General features: G+C 36.8%; 1 protein-coding gene across 2 annotated transcripts in view; it reads left to right on the top strand.

The window, feature by feature from the left end:
* cdk17 (cyclin dependent kinase 17) overlaps positions 1–19,058 on the top strand; it is a 78,349-nt gene that overhangs the window by 51,707 nt on the left and 7,584 nt on the right. For both annotated transcript variants that reach the window (XM_059326230.1, XM_059326229.1), the window contains exons 4-13: positions 1,549–1,682; positions 10,535–10,660; positions 12,737–12,793; positions 12,900–13,014; positions 14,274–14,368; positions 15,090–15,152; positions 15,512–15,635; positions 16,889–17,009; positions 17,786–17,883; positions 18,786–18,891. In XM_059326230.1, coding sequence (XP_059182213.1) covers positions 1,549–1,682; positions 10,535–10,660; positions 12,737–12,793; positions 12,900–13,014; positions 14,274–14,368; positions 15,090–15,152; positions 15,512–15,635; positions 16,889–17,009; positions 17,786–17,883; positions 18,786–18,891 — 1,039 coding nt within the window. The remainder of the gene's footprint in view (positions 1–1,548; positions 1,683–10,534; positions 10,661–12,736; positions 12,794–12,899; positions 13,015–14,273; positions 14,369–15,089; positions 15,153–15,511; positions 15,636–16,888; positions 17,010–17,785; positions 17,884–18,785; positions 18,892–19,058) is intronic.

Genomic DNA, 19,058 nt, shown 5'->3' with positions numbered 1-19,058 from the left:
TATTTTTATTTTTTTCTAGATTTTTTTTTGGGGCATTTTATAGCTTTATTGACAGTAGAGATGTTAGAGTGAAAGGGGGAGACAGAGGGGAAGACACGCGGGAAAGGGCTCCGAGCCGGACTCGAACCCGGGCCGCCCGCTCACGAGGACTGGGCCTCCGTGGTATGCGCTCTACCAGGTGTGCCACCGGGAACACCCCGAACAAGACATTTTTACTGAACAAAACGTTCAAATAAACTGTCATTAAGTGAAAATACAGTGAAAGGGTCAAAGTTATGAGATCAAACCGCTAAACGTCTTTTTTTATATCTATATAACGTTATATATAACTTTATTGACACGTTGCCGTGGATACGAATTGTTCTGCTTCTCTCCTGATGACGGTTCGCCTTGTTAGTGACCTGTCAATCAAAGGTAGCCACGCCCCAAATCATATGATTCTTTATCTTCTATTTTCTTCTAAATAGGGCCATTATTTGAACTATTAACATCAAATTGTCTTGAAGAAGATTTTTTACTAGTGATTGAGACCATAGTGTTGTCCTAAAAAAATTTCTGAGCTAATAAATCACATGAGAAGTTTTCTCATTTTGCATTGAAGTGAACGGACAGATTTTTTTTGCAGCCAAACTTAGCGCCCCCTGCTGGAATTTTCGGTAGAATGCAGCTTCAGAAGGCACTTCCTGGTTTGCCTCCCTGCTCAGACCCGGACATTGCCGCCTGAGTATAACAGTTATAATGCATCATAAAAATGAAGGGGCTCCTGTAGATGTTAAACTACATGGTTGCTCATAAAGTTGGCATAAAATATTATATATATATATATATATATATATATATATATAGCATTTTTTTTACCTCTTTCCATGAAACGATTGTGAAAATGTGATTTATTATTGACAGATAAAGTGTATATCTTCTCAAAACTTTATTAACCAATCCCTTCCAAACATAAAAAATAAAAAATAAAACCTCAATTAACAGAGGATTGTGTCTGAAAACCAAATAATTCCAACTCTATGGGTGACCGTGTAGTTACATTTAAACAACTTATCTTGTCCTCTCCTCTCTACTCCGTGTAAACAGCCTGCAGTTCAGTTCAGAACTGTTGTGCAAAAAGAAATGATGCAAACAAGATTCACTGACCTTTGACAGGGAGGACAATAAACAAATTGGTTGTCATCAGGGTAACACGTCAGATTTAAATAATTATATTTCATAATAATAATATTTCAGCTCTCAGGTTTACTGTCCATATATTGTGTAGCAGATGAGCTGTGTTTAACATGCATTTTTCATCAAAATCACTGTATTCTACTCATTTAAAAATTCACCAAAAAAAACCCAAAACAAGATGCTGTAAAAACATTAATTTAAATTCTGCGCTCCTCAGCACAACTGGGAAGACATTATTGATTTTGCCAAATCGGTCGATCTTATACATTTCTCTTTGCTTTCTGAATAAATCTTGCTATTGGTGCAATATTAGGGCACTCTTAATTCTCTGTCTAATATTGAACGTGTTTTATTTGTCTCATTCTGTCTTAGATATTGTGCATGAGAACCTGAAGATGGGCTCAGACGGCGAGAGCGACCAGGCATCGGGAACGTCTTCAGACGAAGTGCAATCTCCAACCGGCGTGTGTCTGAGGAACCGCATCCATCGGCGGATCTCCATGGAGGTGAGACTCGCTCACATGCACAGTAACAGTAATGGCTTACAGGGTGACATTCCACACTTCACCCCCTCTCCTCTCCTTCTGCTCTGCTCTTCACCTCCGCCTCCGCCTCCTCTCCCCGACGGCCTCACAGGAGTGCTGATTCGGGGAGGCGGTTGGTGGGGGGTTGCTCCTAATGGGCTCTCTGTGTCTGAGTGTCATGATATTGATAGCAGTGCTGCTCCCCGAGGACCACAGCGGCGGCTGGTAAAGAGACGCAGTGTGATAATCTGTGCAGTAACCACAGATTTTCTATATGAAGGCCGCTCAGTGTGGCTCTAGAGCATGCTGGGAGAGGAGGCTCCTTTGTTCCTCTTGCAAGGATGTACATAACACACATTCCATTAGGGCTGGGTGATATATTGATATATTTTTAAATGTGATGTGGAATTAGACCATATCGCATATATTGATATAGTTCAAATTTACACTGTGATCCTTGCTCCAGGCAAGCTGCGGAGATTTTTTTAAATTTAAACTTTATGGAGCTTTGATTTAAAACAAAGGTTGTTGTTATACAGTATTTATGTTCACTTAAATAAACACTTTCAATAAAACTACTTGTGACATGTCATATTATACTTTGACTGAACATTTGCTCTCACTTTGGGATAAAAATAGTGGGATATATATTGTATATCAATATTCAGCCTAATTATATCGGGATATGACTTTTGGTCGATATCGCCCTGCGCTACATTCCATTCAGAATCATGTTGGCATTTAAACACCTGCTCCACTCACATTTGTGATTTTCTTTCTTTTCCAGTGCCTTTTCTGCCCTGTTTAAATGAAATATGAATAAAGTTGCATATTGGCGAACAAATACAGTCATGGAAAAATTATTAGACCATTGTTTTCTTCAGTTTCTTATTCATTTTAATGCCTGGTACAACTAAAGGTACATTTGTTCGGACAAATATAATAATAACAAAAATAGCTGATAAGAGTTTAATATGAGAGCTGATATCTAGCCATGTTCCATGGTTTTATTGATAATAACTAAAATCATGATCAAGAAAACCATGGAAAATGTCTAGATATCAGCTCTTAAATTAAACTCTTATCAGCTATTTGTGTTGTTATCATTATATTTGTCCAAACAAATGAACCTTTAGTTGTAACAGACATTAAAATGAACAAGAAACTGAAGAAAACAAGGGTGGTCTAATCATTTTTACCATGACTGTATATATTTTTTTATAGATTCTTAATGTAAATAAGGCACTGGTTCGTCATTTCCACGTTTTGTTCATATTGTCATGCTGCAGACGCACCTCTCTTCAAACCAAAAGCTCTTCCTGCAACCAGAAGGAGCTCTATAAAACTCACTGGGTCCAAGATGATGAATTGGCTTCGGTGGCCCACAGGGTACACTAGACACAGTCACTTACACAAGCTCAGCAAAAAAAATGTGAACTCAGAGAAAAAATGGAAAAAAACTCCTCATGATTATGAGGGGACTTTATTGCACGCTAGTTTCTAATTTCACGCTGGTTTTTGTATGAAAAGACTTTTTTGCTGTGAGCCACCATTCATTTCTCCAGCTTTTGTTATATTATTGCACACTAGGCGTTATATAAGCAGGAAAAGGTGGCAAGCATCTGTTCTGCTAATAAAATTACGTATAATTTTGCCTTCATGTGGGTTTACCCCACATTACATCCGAACGTCCCAAATAAATCATCTTCATCTTTATAGATGTTGACCCTGGAGGAAGTTTTATTCTGAAAAGGATGAGCGTCTCAGCCTGGAGGCCTCCTGCCCCCTGCTGGCAGGGGAGCCAATCTGACGAAGCCAACCTTGAAAACATCCTTCATGTTGTGTCTCTCTTGCACACACACACACACACTCACACACTCTGTGACCTATTTTTCACTCGTTTTGAGTGTTTATCTCGTTTGTAGGTGCACGGAACAAGGGGAGCTAAAAGACCTGGTGATAATCAGTCAACCTACACACAGACACTTAAGATCTGTTACATGAGCGGAAGTGCGCTGCTTTTCTTGTGGCTCTTTTCGATTCTGCCTGAGGTTTTAATTAAGCTGTGCTGTGTCAGTAAGGAGGTTAAGGACACACTGTATGCTCACTTCCTGTCAGTAAGGTAGCCTCGACTTTGTCACCTCAAAAACATCTAATTTTTAGCGTTAAAGAAGACACTGTTCCACCTACACAAACATAATATCATACAGCACCACAAATATGTATTGTAACATTGAAATATAACACCAATGAAAGGGTGGAGGTGGTTGGAACAGAGTATTAAATGGACTAAACTCAGTTATTCAACAAAACAATTAATTTTACATGTAATTACAAATTAAGGGGGACCAATATAGTGTTTGAGAATGAACATGTCATCTAAGTAAGACCTTATGAATTTCCATGTTCTGTCACCATAGTCAGTGTGATAATGCAGTTTGCCATTTAAGATATGGGTGTCCAGTTTTAAGTATGTACTCAGCACTAAATCTCGGCGAATAGTGTCAAGAAAGGTGCATGAGTGAACCTCCACATCACAGCAACACCAGCATAAATTTTATACTGTCTTTTTTCTTCATTATGCACAGTATAAGGGCCTGATGTGTTGTTTGTGAAACAGGTTTAAATCCCAACAAACACATTTGTATTCTCATTACTTTTAGGTACTTTGTGTTTACTTATGCTTAGTTCCCACTACACAACTTTAGCCCTGATTTTCAACCCCTCCATAGTTTTAATTTTTTTATAAATGTATGAATTGTTCAAAGACACAAGTTCTCCTGGACCTGACGGGAAGCTACAGCCAATACTGCAACTGCTGTAGCAAAACTGTAGCTGAACTTTACTGTATGGGTTGCATTTGCAACACAGAAGTTGTTGTTGCATCTAGGGCTGGGCGATATGGACCAGAAGTCATATCCCACAGTAACCGAATCATGTTCAGCAAAATGCAGAACAACTTTGCTTGAGTCTGTAGAATATCTACAGCGAGAAACAGCACGAACTGCAGTTCTTCCACCATCATTGTTTTGAATGCACTCACTAGGGCTGGGCGATATAGTCATATCCCGATATATTTAGGCTGAATATCAATATACGATATATATCCCGATATTTTTATCGCAGAATGAGACCAAATGTTCAGTCAACGTCAAAGCCAAATATGACATGTCACAAGTAGTTTTGTTGAAACCGTTTAAGTGAACATAAATACTGTATAACAACAGGAGTACCTTTTTTTTTAAAAATCAATGCTCCATAAAGTGCACATTTAAATAAAAAATATCTTAAATAAAACTAGCCTATGAAATAAAATAGGCCAATCTTTTTCTGAAATAAATATATTTATATGAGAAAAAAACAATGAACATTACAAAATAACTAAATATGACAAACCCTAGTAAGGGCAGCATTTGCATATAAAGAAAGAAATTTTTTTAACTATATCGATATATGCGATATGGTCTAAATCCATATCACATTTTAAAATGTATCAATATTATTTTTTACATCGATATATCGCCCAGCCCTATGTTGCACCTAGACTAAACAGGCTAATGATCTATTCCAAATCACATACTTTTTCTTTTTACTTAAATACTGTTGCATGCAATATGCATACAATTGACAAAATACTTAAAAAATACTTGTCATAAGATAGCGCCTTGAACTTTGACCCTTTTGCTCACATATCCTGCACAGAGGATTGTGGGGCAGAAACAACCATAAAAGCATGCTAACTGCATACTGCAAAATGCAGCTAGATGTAATATGACATCCTGGTAATTTGGCATTCTTCTTTGAAATACTCTGTATTTACACACTGAAACCATTTCTAGCATATTAAATGGTGTGGTAGGATGGATATTGAAAGACACCCTAAATAGTATAGACATGTGGATATATGTGTGCAGACATAATCAGCAGGGATTCCTCCTGGTGAAAGATCTGGTGGTATGTGACCGTTTTGTCGCCAATAAATAATGTAGTGTGAAAACCACAACAACTTCAAGACTCCTCATTACAAGACAGCAAGTTGTGCAGTTTGAAAAGTTCAGTGATCTGACAACTGTAAAAGTCATGTGGTCTGGACTAAGTAGATTTATTCAAATATGTGGTATATTGTGTCAACTTTTATATACACAGTCGCCCATAAAGTTTAATTTTCATTTTCATTGTGTTTCATTGATTGATTAATAAAGTTTAAGAATATATATACACACTTTATCTGTCTAGAATAAATTACATTGTCACAATGATTTCATGGAAAGAGGAAAATAATATTTTATTCCAACTTTATGGGAGACCGTGTATTTATGGGAATAATCATTTTATGTGGTGTAACCAAATGCAGATTTGCCTCTATTGACTTCTAAAGGATGAGCCAGCACTGATCACATGTGAATGGTAAATGGACTGTACTTATATAGTGCTTTTATCCAAAGCACTTTACACTACAGACTGCGCTCATTCACACTTTCAGAGGCCACCTGCCACCATTGGGAATGAATTCACACACCGATGAACGCAGCATCAGGAGCCATTTGGTATGTTGCCCAAGGATACTTCGACGTGTAGGTCAGGGATCAAACCACCAACCTTCCAATCAGTGGAAGTATCAATTTTTTCATTGATAACTTGAACTAGGGCTGGGAAATGTGACAATATGTTTGCCCAAATTATATTAAATGACACTTTACCATGTGTTTATATCATAAAGACTAATAATTACACGATTTGCCAAAAAACATGCTATACACTTACATTTTCATTTAGTCATTGAGCAGACGCTTTTATCCAAAACAACTTAGAGAAAAAGGGAAACAAATCAAGGTATAGTGCAATAAGAGCAATTTGTGCAGCAATAAGTGTGAGTGACAATTGTGTCTTCAGTGGGTCAGGAGTTTTTATATTTTTATATTCTATATTTTAATATATATATCATTATCAAGATATTAAAATTACGTATATCAGGATAGAAGATTTTGGCCATTTTGCCCAAAACTTACTTAAACAATCTAATGATTCACTGTTTATTGGAAATTAGTTTTCTGTTCACTGACTAATCAAATAGTTCTTTCAACACAATATCCAAGTTTTCACTGTTTTTTAAATCCACAGTGACAAATCACTTTGCAAGCTGAGTGAACAACATAAAATCTAAAGGATTTTTGATAAAAAATAGATGAAATGCTGAGAGGACAAACACAATCTGTTTGAGACAGACATTTACATCAGAGAAAAAGCAGCTCGGACCCACGTTATGTAATACTTCCCCTCTACGAGACATCGATCTGCTCTACATAACAGGAGCTTTTATTTAAACTCTCTGTTGTCATAATACTGGCATCTTCTCTGAGCCGTATTGTCATGAAAGACAAAGGCTGCATTAATGAGATGAGAGCGGATGAGTTGATGGTATTTGTGGAGAGGCCAAACTTAAAAGCTCAGCTAACAGATATGACGTCTTCTTCTTTTGCTGTATTTTTATCGACTCACCCTTTCTTCTTTTTCCCACATCAGTCAGCATTTTGTCACTTCATCGTATCAGATGTGGTGTTATGCTGAACCCAGAATAGATATGATCCACTACAATAAGATATGAGCCCAGTAATATTGACAGTGACAGCCTGCAGTGAGAATATAAGCTATAAATATTAATAACCATATGTATGATTTGTTTTTTTTACTCTTGCCTGCTTTCTCTGCTGTTTTTTTTGCAGGTGTGTGTGTGTTTAATATAATAACAATCTGATTTGTGCTTTAGTGCCGACACGCCACCTCTTATTTTTACCCTCCTTAAGATGGTGATCGGCCTGATCTCTGTCTTCTCTCTCTCTGGGAGTAGGAGATGTGAGAGAGTTATTTCAGACACCGTGTGTGTGTGTGTGTGTGTGGGTGTGTGTGTGTGTGTGGGTGGGTGGGTGGACTCAGTGGCCTATATTGTCTGCTGTTGAAACATGTCCCACATTACATATAAACACGAGGCATGCAGCAGTATATTTTCTCACCATGTGCTGTGATGCGAGCAGATTGCATAAAAGCGACAGCGTGGTTAACAACCATCACCTCATGTGGTTAACTTCTAGATGACTACAAGTGTGTGTGGAAGTTTAACAAGAATAATAAACAGAAGTTGGATCTATAGAGGTTTTTGCTGTAAATATTCAGTTTCTTTTACATAGGTGAAAACCTGCTTTCACGACAGAAATGTCAGAAAGAAAGCAAGTAGGGGTGGGCAATGCGGCCCGAAAAGAATATCACCATATGAAAAAATGTCACGACTATATGAAAAATACTATAAAATGTATATGAAATATGCTTTTTTTTTTTTAAATTTCGAGTCTGAATATGAAAAAAAATTGTACAACAGAATAAAAGTCAACCATAAATCTAAATTGTGGTGTGAAGTACAAATCTCAGCAGTTGCTAAATACAAGAAATGTACCCTTGACTCTTCAGTGCAAAATGGAAATATTAGAAAATAATAAAAATAATACTGCAAATGTCAGTGGTGGAATTTAACCAAGTACATTTACTCAAGTACTGTACTTACGTATTAAGTAGATATTTAGGTACGTCTACTTAATTTGCGTATTTCTATTTATGTAACTTTATACTTCTACTTCACTACATTTTAGAGGCAAACATACTTTTTACCACACTTCATTTAGCTGACAGCTTTAGTTCCTTTTCGCATAAAATACGTGAATAAACATTTTTATAAAATAAACCACATAAAAGTGTATTAAGCTGTTAAAATGAGCCCTACATTGACAGTAAAATGCTGCTTAAATACATGCATCAAATATAATTATCCAACAATATATATAGAAGTACGAGTACTTTTACTTTTTTTTTTTTCCAAATATTTGTATTGGAAAAACAATACAATACAATGCTTCCAATCACAGAAATACAATTTACCTTTTTTTTCCTTAAAAAAAACCAAACATGTATACATATGTACACTGTCACATATTCAAAATACAAATATAATCAAACAAAACAAAAACACTAACACTGATAAGAATGTAGAAGAAACTGGTTAAATTAAATTACAGAGTATGAGTACTTTTAGTTTTGTTACTCTAAGTACATTTTGTTTCTGGTGCTTTTGTACTTTAACTTAAGTAATTTTTTAATGCAACAACTTGACGTCACCACATCACGAAGTAGGAATTAGATTAGATTAGATTCAACTTTATTGTCATTGAAAAGAGTAACAAGTACTAGGACAACGAAATGCAGTTTAGCATCTAACCAGAAGTGCAGAGTAGTGAAGTGCAAGCTATTTACCTATGAACAGAGTATATAATTATAGTGAAGGTATGAATTGAATATGCTTTAGGATATATACAGTGAATTTATATGTTATAGAGCCTGCTGCCCCCGCGACCCAGCCCCGGATAAGCGGACGTGGATGGATGGATATATACAGTAAAGAATGTACAGTATAGCAGCAGTGCAGGTAGATTAATGGATGATAATTAATAGTCATAAATGGCCATGAATATGGGCAGTTACAGAACAGTAGGTGGGTCACCTCTGTGTAAAGTTCAGCAGGGTGACAGCTGAGGGGAAAAAGCTGTTCCTGAAGCTGCTGGTTCTGGAGTGCAGGGACCTGGAACGCCTCCTGAATGTTGCCATTATCGTGATATGCATTTTTTTGAAACATATAAAACATATCCCGCTATTATTGTGAAAGATCCAATATGGCACGCCCCTAGTTTAAGGTATTTTTCTAATGCAGTGACTTGACGTCACCACATCACGAAGTAGGAATTAGATTAGATTAGATTCAACTTTATTGTCATTAAACTGAGTAACAAGTACTAGGACAATGAAATGCAGTTTAGCATCTAATCAGAAGTGCAGAGTAATGAAGTGCAAGGGAATGTACATATGAACAGAGTATATTAATATAGTGCAGGTGTGAATTGAATATGCTTTAGGATACATGCAGTGAATGAATATGTTATAGATCCTGCTGCCCCCGCGACCCGACCCCGGATAAGCGGAAGAGAATGAATGGATGGATGGATGGATATATACAGTAAAGAATGTACAGTATAGCAGCAGTGCAGGTAGATTAATGGATGATAATTCATCATCATTTTCTCCTAGCATCATCATTTGCAGCAGTCGTCGTTAGTTAAACGTTAGTTAAACGACAGCTTTACATAAAGTCAGAACTTATAGGCTTGACATATTCTGTCCATTTTGACCAAGTTTTGTAAAATAATTCCATTTGCAATTTTAGTTGAAAAATCACTTTTTCCATTTTGTAGATTTCTTGTATAATGATCCAGTCCTCATTTCTTGGTTGCTCAGGCTTGAGCCATCTTCTGCTTATGGCCTTTTTGCTTACTGCTAAAAGAATATAAAGCAGTTTCTTGTCTCCATTGCTAAAGCCGTCTAGTTTTATATTACAGAGATACACAGTTTCAAATAAAAAAGGGAAAACAATTGAGAACACATTTTGCACATGATGATGAATCTCAACCCAATACCTTTGAATAATTTGACAGTTCCGGAAAACATGGAAATGATTAGCTCCTTCAATACCTCCAGCAGGCATCTCCATTTCTGCGGTAGTTTTTTGAGCTGGTGTAACAAAAAAAACGCATAATATTTTTCCAACAAAATTCACGGCAGATATTTGACCCAGTTGAGACCCACTGGATTTTACAGATGTGCTCCCAGTCTTCCTCAGTTATCGCAAGATATGCATTTTTTTCATCATATAAAACATATACCGCTATTATAGTGAAAGATACAATATGGCACCCCTAGTTTTAAATCTTAACATTTATTTTCTGTGCTTGTTTCAGGACCTCAACAAGCGCCTGTCGCTGCCCGCCGACATCAGAATTCCCGACGGTTACCTGGAGAAGCTGCAGCTCAGCAGCCCGCCCTTCGACCAGCCGCTCAGCCGGCGCTCCCGCAGAGCCTCGCTGGTCAGTGTCAGTGTTGTGTGTGTGCTGCTGACTTTTTATTGCTTTGCGTTGTAGACTCCCTCTGTGCAGGTTACCATGGCGACTGACCCGGTGTGAGACCAGGATGAATTAATCTGGAGTCACAAGCGCTCACCTCCTGCCTTCAGCCCATCAAATTAGATCATAACACACAGCTGTGTTTGATTATGCGGCTTGGTTGCAGCGACATGAAACATAATGTATATCTGAAGTTTGCCAACAGCTCAAGATATTTACCCAGCAGCTCCAAAAGAGGACCATAGTAGGACGAGGACACCTTGATCCCTAACCTTGATAGAAAATGTCAGGAGGTCAAGGAAAGATATGAAGGAGAATTCATAAGGACTTAGGACTAGAACTGGTCTCATCAGTCACTGAAGTGAAACAAGGAGGTTGTCAAATTGAGAATGTTTGCTCAAACTCACCCTGTATAGTCATATATATCCACATCATGCGCGATAAGTATGATTGTATGCAGTGTTTCCCTTAAGTTTAAATCTAGTGCACTTTGAGAGTTAAACACAAACAGCAAACACCTCACACAGCATTTTTCACAGTCGGGAGATACCGTGACATATTCATGCCCCCCAGAGATTTTGTTTTTTCAATAAAAAGCCCAAATTTGGTGCCTCTCACAGATTCTAATGCCACTATTCCATCATATACACTGATCATAATGATTGCATATTTTATTTATTATCGAAAAGACAATAAGAGTTGTTTTATGTTTTATTTAAGGCATCTTATTTTGGAAGACTTCTTGTAAATTCTGTGGTGGATTCTGTTAACACACTGTGCTCTTATTTTGAAAGCTGCATGTGTTTAGCCACAAGAAATAATTCAGATCGTCATTCACAGAGCCCCCCTAATATAATGGTAGGGGAAACACTGGTATGATAATGTTAAATTATTGCAAGATAGCCATAACATATTTTCTTGAACAGCCGAATGGTGCGTCACTTTAAATATTGCTGCTACAAGAAATTTGTTGGACATTATTCTCTTGTCTTGTCTTAATGATTGCATATTTTAGTAATTATTGTAAAGACAATAAGGGTTGTTTTATGTGTTATTTAAGGCATTTTATTTTGACAGTCTTCTTGTAAATTCTGTGGTGGATTCTGGACATTATTCTCTTGTCTCCTTCACTAAAGAAAGGTCCAGTATAGCCGATTGTAACGGAGATGAGAAAGGAAGCGTGGAAGCACTTTTCTTTGGCATTTAGAGAATTTGTAAAGCTCTTATCATGGCTGCCACTTAGATACTTCCGATCCGTTTCACTTAGTCTTTTTTACTTAGTGAAGTTCCTGAATATTTGTTTCATTAATCTAAAATAGGTTTTCAAAGTCTAAAAGGAGTGCTATGATTCCAAGAAGGAGTCCATTTTTTAAATTGTCAACTGGGTGCAAAGTGTTTTAAAGTATACTGAACAAAAATATAAACGGCTCATGTCAAATATTGGTGCCACATAGAGTTAACAACATAAGTCATCATGCCTCAGATGTCTCAGGTTTTGTGGGAACGTGATAATGTTAATTATCAGAGGATGGGCCGTTTGAGAGTTCTATTCTCCGGACATGTCGCCCATAGAGCATCTTTGGGCTGTTCTGGATCGACGTGTGTAACGCCCACACATGTAATAAACCACAAACGTAATGAAAATCTGCAGCTTTTAATGTAATAATCCCACAAATGTAATACATTTTCCACAAACGTAATAGCCGCTGCTTCTGTAAACGTAACACGCGATTTTTTTTACACAAATGTTATAACTATTATGTTTGCAGGGACTTATTACGTTTGTGGGGAAGTGAAAATGTAATAACTCAATGAATAATGGTCGTTTTGGTTGTTGTTGTTTGTTTGTTTGTTTGTTTGCCTATACACACACTACTAATACTAACCGTGGGTGCAAAATCCAGCTGACCGTGGGTGCAAAATCCCCACCTACACACACACACACACACACACACTCTCTCTTTGTAAAACCACAGAGAAACCACGTCATCTTAACTTAATCAGTGCTTAAATCTGACTTTACCTTTGTCTGTTCCTTAGTCGGAGATCGGTTTTGGCAAATTGGAGACTTACATTAAGCTGGACAAACTGGGAGAGGTGAGGACTTCCTGAAATCCCATCTGACATATTGATGAAGAAGATATGTTTTACAGCTGATTAATTAATTCAGCTTTAATAAACTAGCATTGTGTGTTGCCTTCAGGGAACCTACGCCACAGTATTTAAAGGACGCAGTAAGCTCACAGACAACCTGGTGGCACTGAAGGAGATCCGGCTGGAGCATGAGGAGGGAGCACCATGCACCGCCATCAGAGAAGGTTAGCAGATTTTAGCTCCTTCATTTTACACCTTTTAGCAACCAGCTCAATGCCACATAAAGAAATAAAATCTGTTTCTTATTCACAGACTGGTGGTTATTTATCCCACACAATTAATTAAACATTTTTTTTAAATGTTTACATTAATAAAACATTTACATGGAGGAAGAAATACAACTTCAGTATTTAAGAATAAATGCATAAAAATACATGAATAAATACAGAAATACAGTCATGGAAAAAGTATTAGACCATATATGCTATATATTTTCTTCACTTTCTTGTTCATTTACAGCTAAAGGTACATTTGTTTGGACAAATATAATAATAACAACAAAAATAGCTGATAAGAGTTTAATTTAAGAGCTGATATCTAGACATTTTCCGTGGTTTTCTTGATAATGATTTTGGTTATTATCAAGAAAACCATGGAAAATGTCTAGATATCGGATCTTAAATTAAACTCTTATGAGCTATTTTGTTGTTATCATTTTATTTTTTTCCAAACAAGTGTACCTTTAGTTGTACCAGGCATTAAAATGAACAAGAAATTGAAGAAAAAGGGTGGTCATATAATTTTTTCCATGACTGTATATAAATAAAATGAATAAAAACAAATAATTAAATGCATTTAATGAATAGATAATAGTAGATAGCTAAACAGGCCATAATTTAATAAATATCTTACATTTATTTCTACATTTTGTACAATTACATGTATTTATTGCTATACATCTGTCTGAAATGCTTATTTATTTATGCATTCATCTATTTATTTGTGTATTCAATCATTTATTTTATTAATTATTTATAATTTATTTATTTTATGAACTTATTCTTTCATTTATTTATTCCTCGGTTTATTTATTCCTCGGTTTATTTATTTATTCATTTTTAAACTTTGTTTATTAAGTTGTTCTTTTTTTCACAATAGAACACAGACATACAGGAACACTCAGAACAGAATCCCCACCCCAAAAAGTAAAAATAAATAAATATATAGATAGATAGATAAATAAATAAATAAATAATAATAATAATAATAATAATGATAATGATACATAGATGAATAAATCCAAGACAGTATAGCTGTATTTATTTATACATTTATTTATGTATTTTTACTTAAGTTTTTTTGGCGCTCCACACATTCGTCTCTTAAATATAATTTTTTATTTGGAGTCATGGAACAATGGTCATTATGACTTGTAACACGTGTCTCTCTTTGTGTAAACATCCGTCTGTCTTTGTCTCTGTAGTGTCGTTACTGAAGGACCTCAAACACGCCAACATCGTGACGCTTCACGACATCGTCCACACTGACAAGAGCCTCACACTCGTTTTCGAGTACCTGGTGAGTCTCACTGCATCCCCACGTTTTTTCACTTTTGCTGACCCTCTCTGGTTTAATTTATTCCAAACATCATTGAAAACATTTAAGTCTGTAATGCTTATTCATTACAGTGGGTGAGAGCTCGTCATGTTTTGTATAATATCATGAGAACAATATCAGGTTGTCATCATTTTTTTTCTTTATTCAGGAACAAGAGAGCACATTTTTCTGTAGCATACACTGTAAAAAAAACTGTTACTTTACTATTACAGTATATTTTGTTACACACATGGTGCTAGTGTATTTTACAGTAGAGTAATGTATTTTTAAAAAAAACAACAACTGTAAAATAAAAATCTGTTTTGGCTGATATATACATTTACGGTGTTTCATAGTTACTGAAACTGAATTAACTCATTTATCATTTTACAGTCTTTAACTGTCATGATTTAGCAGTTTTTCACAGAAAAATCATTTTTCAAAATCAGACATTTTTTACAGTGTATAGATGAAACTGTGAAGTGATCTACAATGATGTCAAACAGGAAGGGAATGTAGACAATGTGCAGAAACATTAACACAGATGACTATTTTAGGACAAATTTGCTGCATCATGTGGATGTGTGAATTAGCACATTGATGAGTCAGAAAGAGGGGGTGAAATGTAGAAAAGAGAAGTAAAAGAGACCTCTAGTTGCCTTTGTATCTACTTTTTGTTTGACTGTGTCATCTCTTCCTGTAGGATAAGGACCTGAAGCAGTACATGGATGACTGTGGAAACATAATGAGCATGCACAATGTGAAGGTGAAGACATGATTAAGACAATTAAGATTACTGGTCTTTTTGTTCTGCTCATTGTACTCTATAATGTAACATTATCTCTTCTTAACCCTTTTGGCCTTTATTTCCTCTTTTCAATGTTCAATAGAGATAGCACTGCATTAAGTTTTGGACAGACCAAAGTTTTTTAGTACAAAGTTGCACCAGTTAAAGGTCCTTTGACAAAATACATCCACTAACTTAAATAAGTGATAAAAGCATTTTTTTGTATGTTTTAGTTTTCACAGACCATCTGTAGAACTGTATAAATTAGACTAAGAAAGGATAAATAAGTTTTAAAAAGACGTATTAATCACATCACGTTTTTACACATATCTTTCCAGATCTTCCTGTTCCAGATTTTGCGAGGGCTGTCGTATTGTCATAAGAGGAAAGTTCTCCACAGGGACCTGAAGCCCCAGAACCTGCTCATTAATGAGAAGGGAGAACTCAAACTCGCTGATTTTGGTGAGTTTTCTGTAGGGCAGTGGATAATAGAAAAGTGGGAGTATTCCTGTCGGGAAAATAAAGGTCCCATGTGATTAAAAAGAGAGACTTCCATGTCTTTATTTGATCATAAAGCAGATCTAGGTGTTCTATAACTGATGTGAAAGTAAAGAAATATTAAATCTGTTGAGACATGCACCAGCCCGTATTCAGAAACTGTGATTTTAAACGAGCCGTCAGGACTTCCACAAGATCGTGATGTCACAACTATACTATGTATAGGTAGAAAATATGTACACTGATACCCTGCTGGAATGATGGTGCGGAGACACTGAGCACAGATGCTGAAGGCCTCTGGCCAATCAGAGTAGATTGAGGTTTTTTTGGAGGAGGTCTTAAAGAGACAGGCGCTAAAACAGAGCATATCAACAGAGGGTAAATACAGGTACAATTATTAGACCACGCTTGTTTTCCTCAATTTGTTGTTCATTTTAATACCTGGTACATTTGGTTGGACAAATATAAAGATAACAACACAAATAGCTCATAAGAGTTTAATTTAAGAGCTGATTGATAATTATTTTGGTTAATGTCAAGAAAACCATGGAAAATGTCTAGATATCAGCTCTTAAATTAAACTGTTATGAGCTATTTGCGTTGTTATCATTATATTGAAGTAAACAATGGTCTAATAATTTTTCCCATGACTGTATATACTGAGTTTTTTTTAACATTAAAGCATGTATGGGTTCTGGTAGAAACCCAAAATACAAATATGAAACTGAAAATGAGCATAATATGTCCTCTTTAAAGGCACACTGTTGGTAAACATTACATGCTAACTAGGCCCTTCTTTCCCTGCTCAATAAAAGTGAAAGCAAACCCCAAATTCGCTCTTGTTTTGGAACAAGCTTTGTCTGCTTGCCATTTTGCCTCACTATATTTGTGTTTTTTTCTGCACCTTGTCTGCTATTTCTGTAAACAACATGCCCAAAGGGTGAAATGAAAAGAAAAAGACAAAATACAGGCAGAAGGGGGTCTCTGCAGATACAGGCGCCAACATGTGTGTCTCGTGGGTCATAGGTGAAGACTGAGAGGGATTATTTTTAGTCTATGTATTGGGGTCTTTTTTTTTTTTTTTTTTTTTTAAACCCTACAAATATACCTTTTAAAGTTTGGAAATTGTATGAAAATATATTTATTTATTTCCAGATCTGCTGTAATGCTGCTCTCGTGTGTCCTAATGTGAGTTTATGTCTTTGGTGGGCCGGCAGGTCTGGCGAGGGCCAAGTCTGTCCCGACTAAAACCTACTCCAACGAGGTGGTGACTCTCTGGTACCGGCCTCCTGATGTCCTACTGGGATCCTCTGAGTACTCAACACAGATCGACATGTGGTACGAGCCTCACAAGAACACTCCTACTCACTTTACTAACACTAAAGGCATTCTGAGTCTATTAATCACTGTGTTGATACGTGAAAAATCATACTTTTTGGTATTAATTTCATAATTTGAGACATTCTCAATTAAAAATTATAATAATTTAATTTAATTATTTTATTTTTTCTGTTTTTTGTTTTTTTTTACCGGGAAAATACCATAGAGTTGAAAAATCTCTTTTTTTAAGGGATCAATATGGGCACCAGAATAAAAAAAACCCCACAAAGTTACAGACAGAAAACTGTAAAAATGTAAACTAAATATATTTGAAAGGAACTTAAAAGCAAGCATAGTGAAAGAAAGATATATTTTAATGTTTTGTTTTTTTAATTCACAGTTTTACATTTATATAATCTATTTACTTTATAGACTGAACACTGTATTTTTTATTTATAAACTATTTTTTCTGGTGATTTATACAGCATGAATGCAACACAAATGCTCGGTCATGCAATGTAAATAAAATAAATAAAAATAATTTGGGTATCTGCTCTGTGAGTTGGATTCGTTTTATATGTTAATGGTTTCTTTCTTGGTCCATGCTCCACCCTTCCACTAAGTTTAATGAAAATATGACCAATAGTTCTGTAATCCTGCTGTCACACACTCCTGGTGGATGGAATAATAACACAAAGATAATTAATCAAGGAAATTCATCATTAGTTGCAGCCCTAGAATGAAACAATTCTGTGATTGTGTGTGCGTGTTTGTGTGGTTGTGTGTGTGTGCAGGGGTGTTGGCTGTATATTCTATGAGATGGCTGCAGGTCGGCCGCTGTTTCCCGGCTCCACCGTGGAGGACGAACTCCACCTCATCTTCAGGTTACTGGGTGAGTGACTCTTGTCAGGCCAGATCATAGCTGTGTTTCCTTTAGGGGGAAAAGTGGCCACCGGGAAATTCTCAGGCCACACCCTCTCAAAAGTCCGCTCACTCTACGTGTCTCCATTACAAGTTAGCCCCCAGAGAGATTTATGAGACTCTGGAGGTGACATATGGTTTTCGACCGTCGCGTAACCGGCATCACTAACTGTGCACAGAGTGTCCGGTGCTTGTTGTAAACAAACAGAGATCGCTAAGTTAACACCTCCTGCAGCAGCAGCACATACACACTGTACTGCTACAGAGCTAACTGTTAGCCTGTTAGCAATTTTGCAGACTGGACGCTAAGGGGTTAACATCCCCTCCAGCTCTGCAGCTGGGAGAGACTGCTGCAGGAGGACTGTGCCGCTTAGACTCGTTCTTACTCTTCTTAACGAGCCGTCGGCCCCCGCAGCTCATTAAGAAGAGTAAGAACGAGTCTCCAAAAGTCTCCAATAACACCAGAAAAAGTCGCTGGATTTGTCTACAGTCGCTCTCTTGAAAATTAGTCGCTAAGGGGTTCTGAAAAGTCGCTAAATACATCGACATAGTTGCTAAGTTGGCAACACTGCTTCGCCAGCTTTTACACTCACGTCCTGCTTAGCGATCTATCCAGTCAGTAACCCAGCTTTTTTCAGGGGAGAAAAAAGACCCTGCTCTTCGACAGAACCGAAAAAAGTCCCGAAAAAATTCACGACAAAAGGCTGCTCCGAACGGCTCATATTCAAATTAGGGGCGTTTCGCTGAGTGAGACCCGCCTCATTCTGGGTATTGGGCGGTAGTGGAAACAGCCCTCATCATAGTAATGCAAATGTCTTGACCAAACCAAGCAGGACACCATAAACCTGATTGGCTGTGATTCTGTGACTTCAGGCACACCCACAGAGGAGAACTGGCCGGGAATCTCCTCCATCGAAGAGTTTAAATCCTACAACTTCCCCAAATACAAACCACAGCCGATAATCAACCACGCTCCCAGGTAATGCTGTCTGTGTGTGTACGCCTGCACGTTATTTCTGTGTGCCTTTTTTTTGTTTGTTTTTTATGCACCCATTTCTTCTTTGCCATCTGCATGTATACAGTAAGGGTGTGTTTTCATGTGTGTGTGCCAGTGGGGAGGAAATCCTGTGGAACATTTCACAGACA

The sequence above is a fragment of the Centropristis striata genome, chromosome 22 (genome assembly GCF_030273125.1).
Source record: "Centropristis striata isolate RG_2023a ecotype Rhode Island chromosome 22, C.striata_1.0, whole genome shotgun sequence".
Taxonomy (NCBI): Eukaryota; Metazoa; Chordata; class Actinopteri; order Perciformes; family Serranidae; genus Centropristis; species Centropristis striata.
Note: the sequence above shows the minus strand (reverse complement) of the source record. Positions and strands in the feature narration are given on the sequence as shown.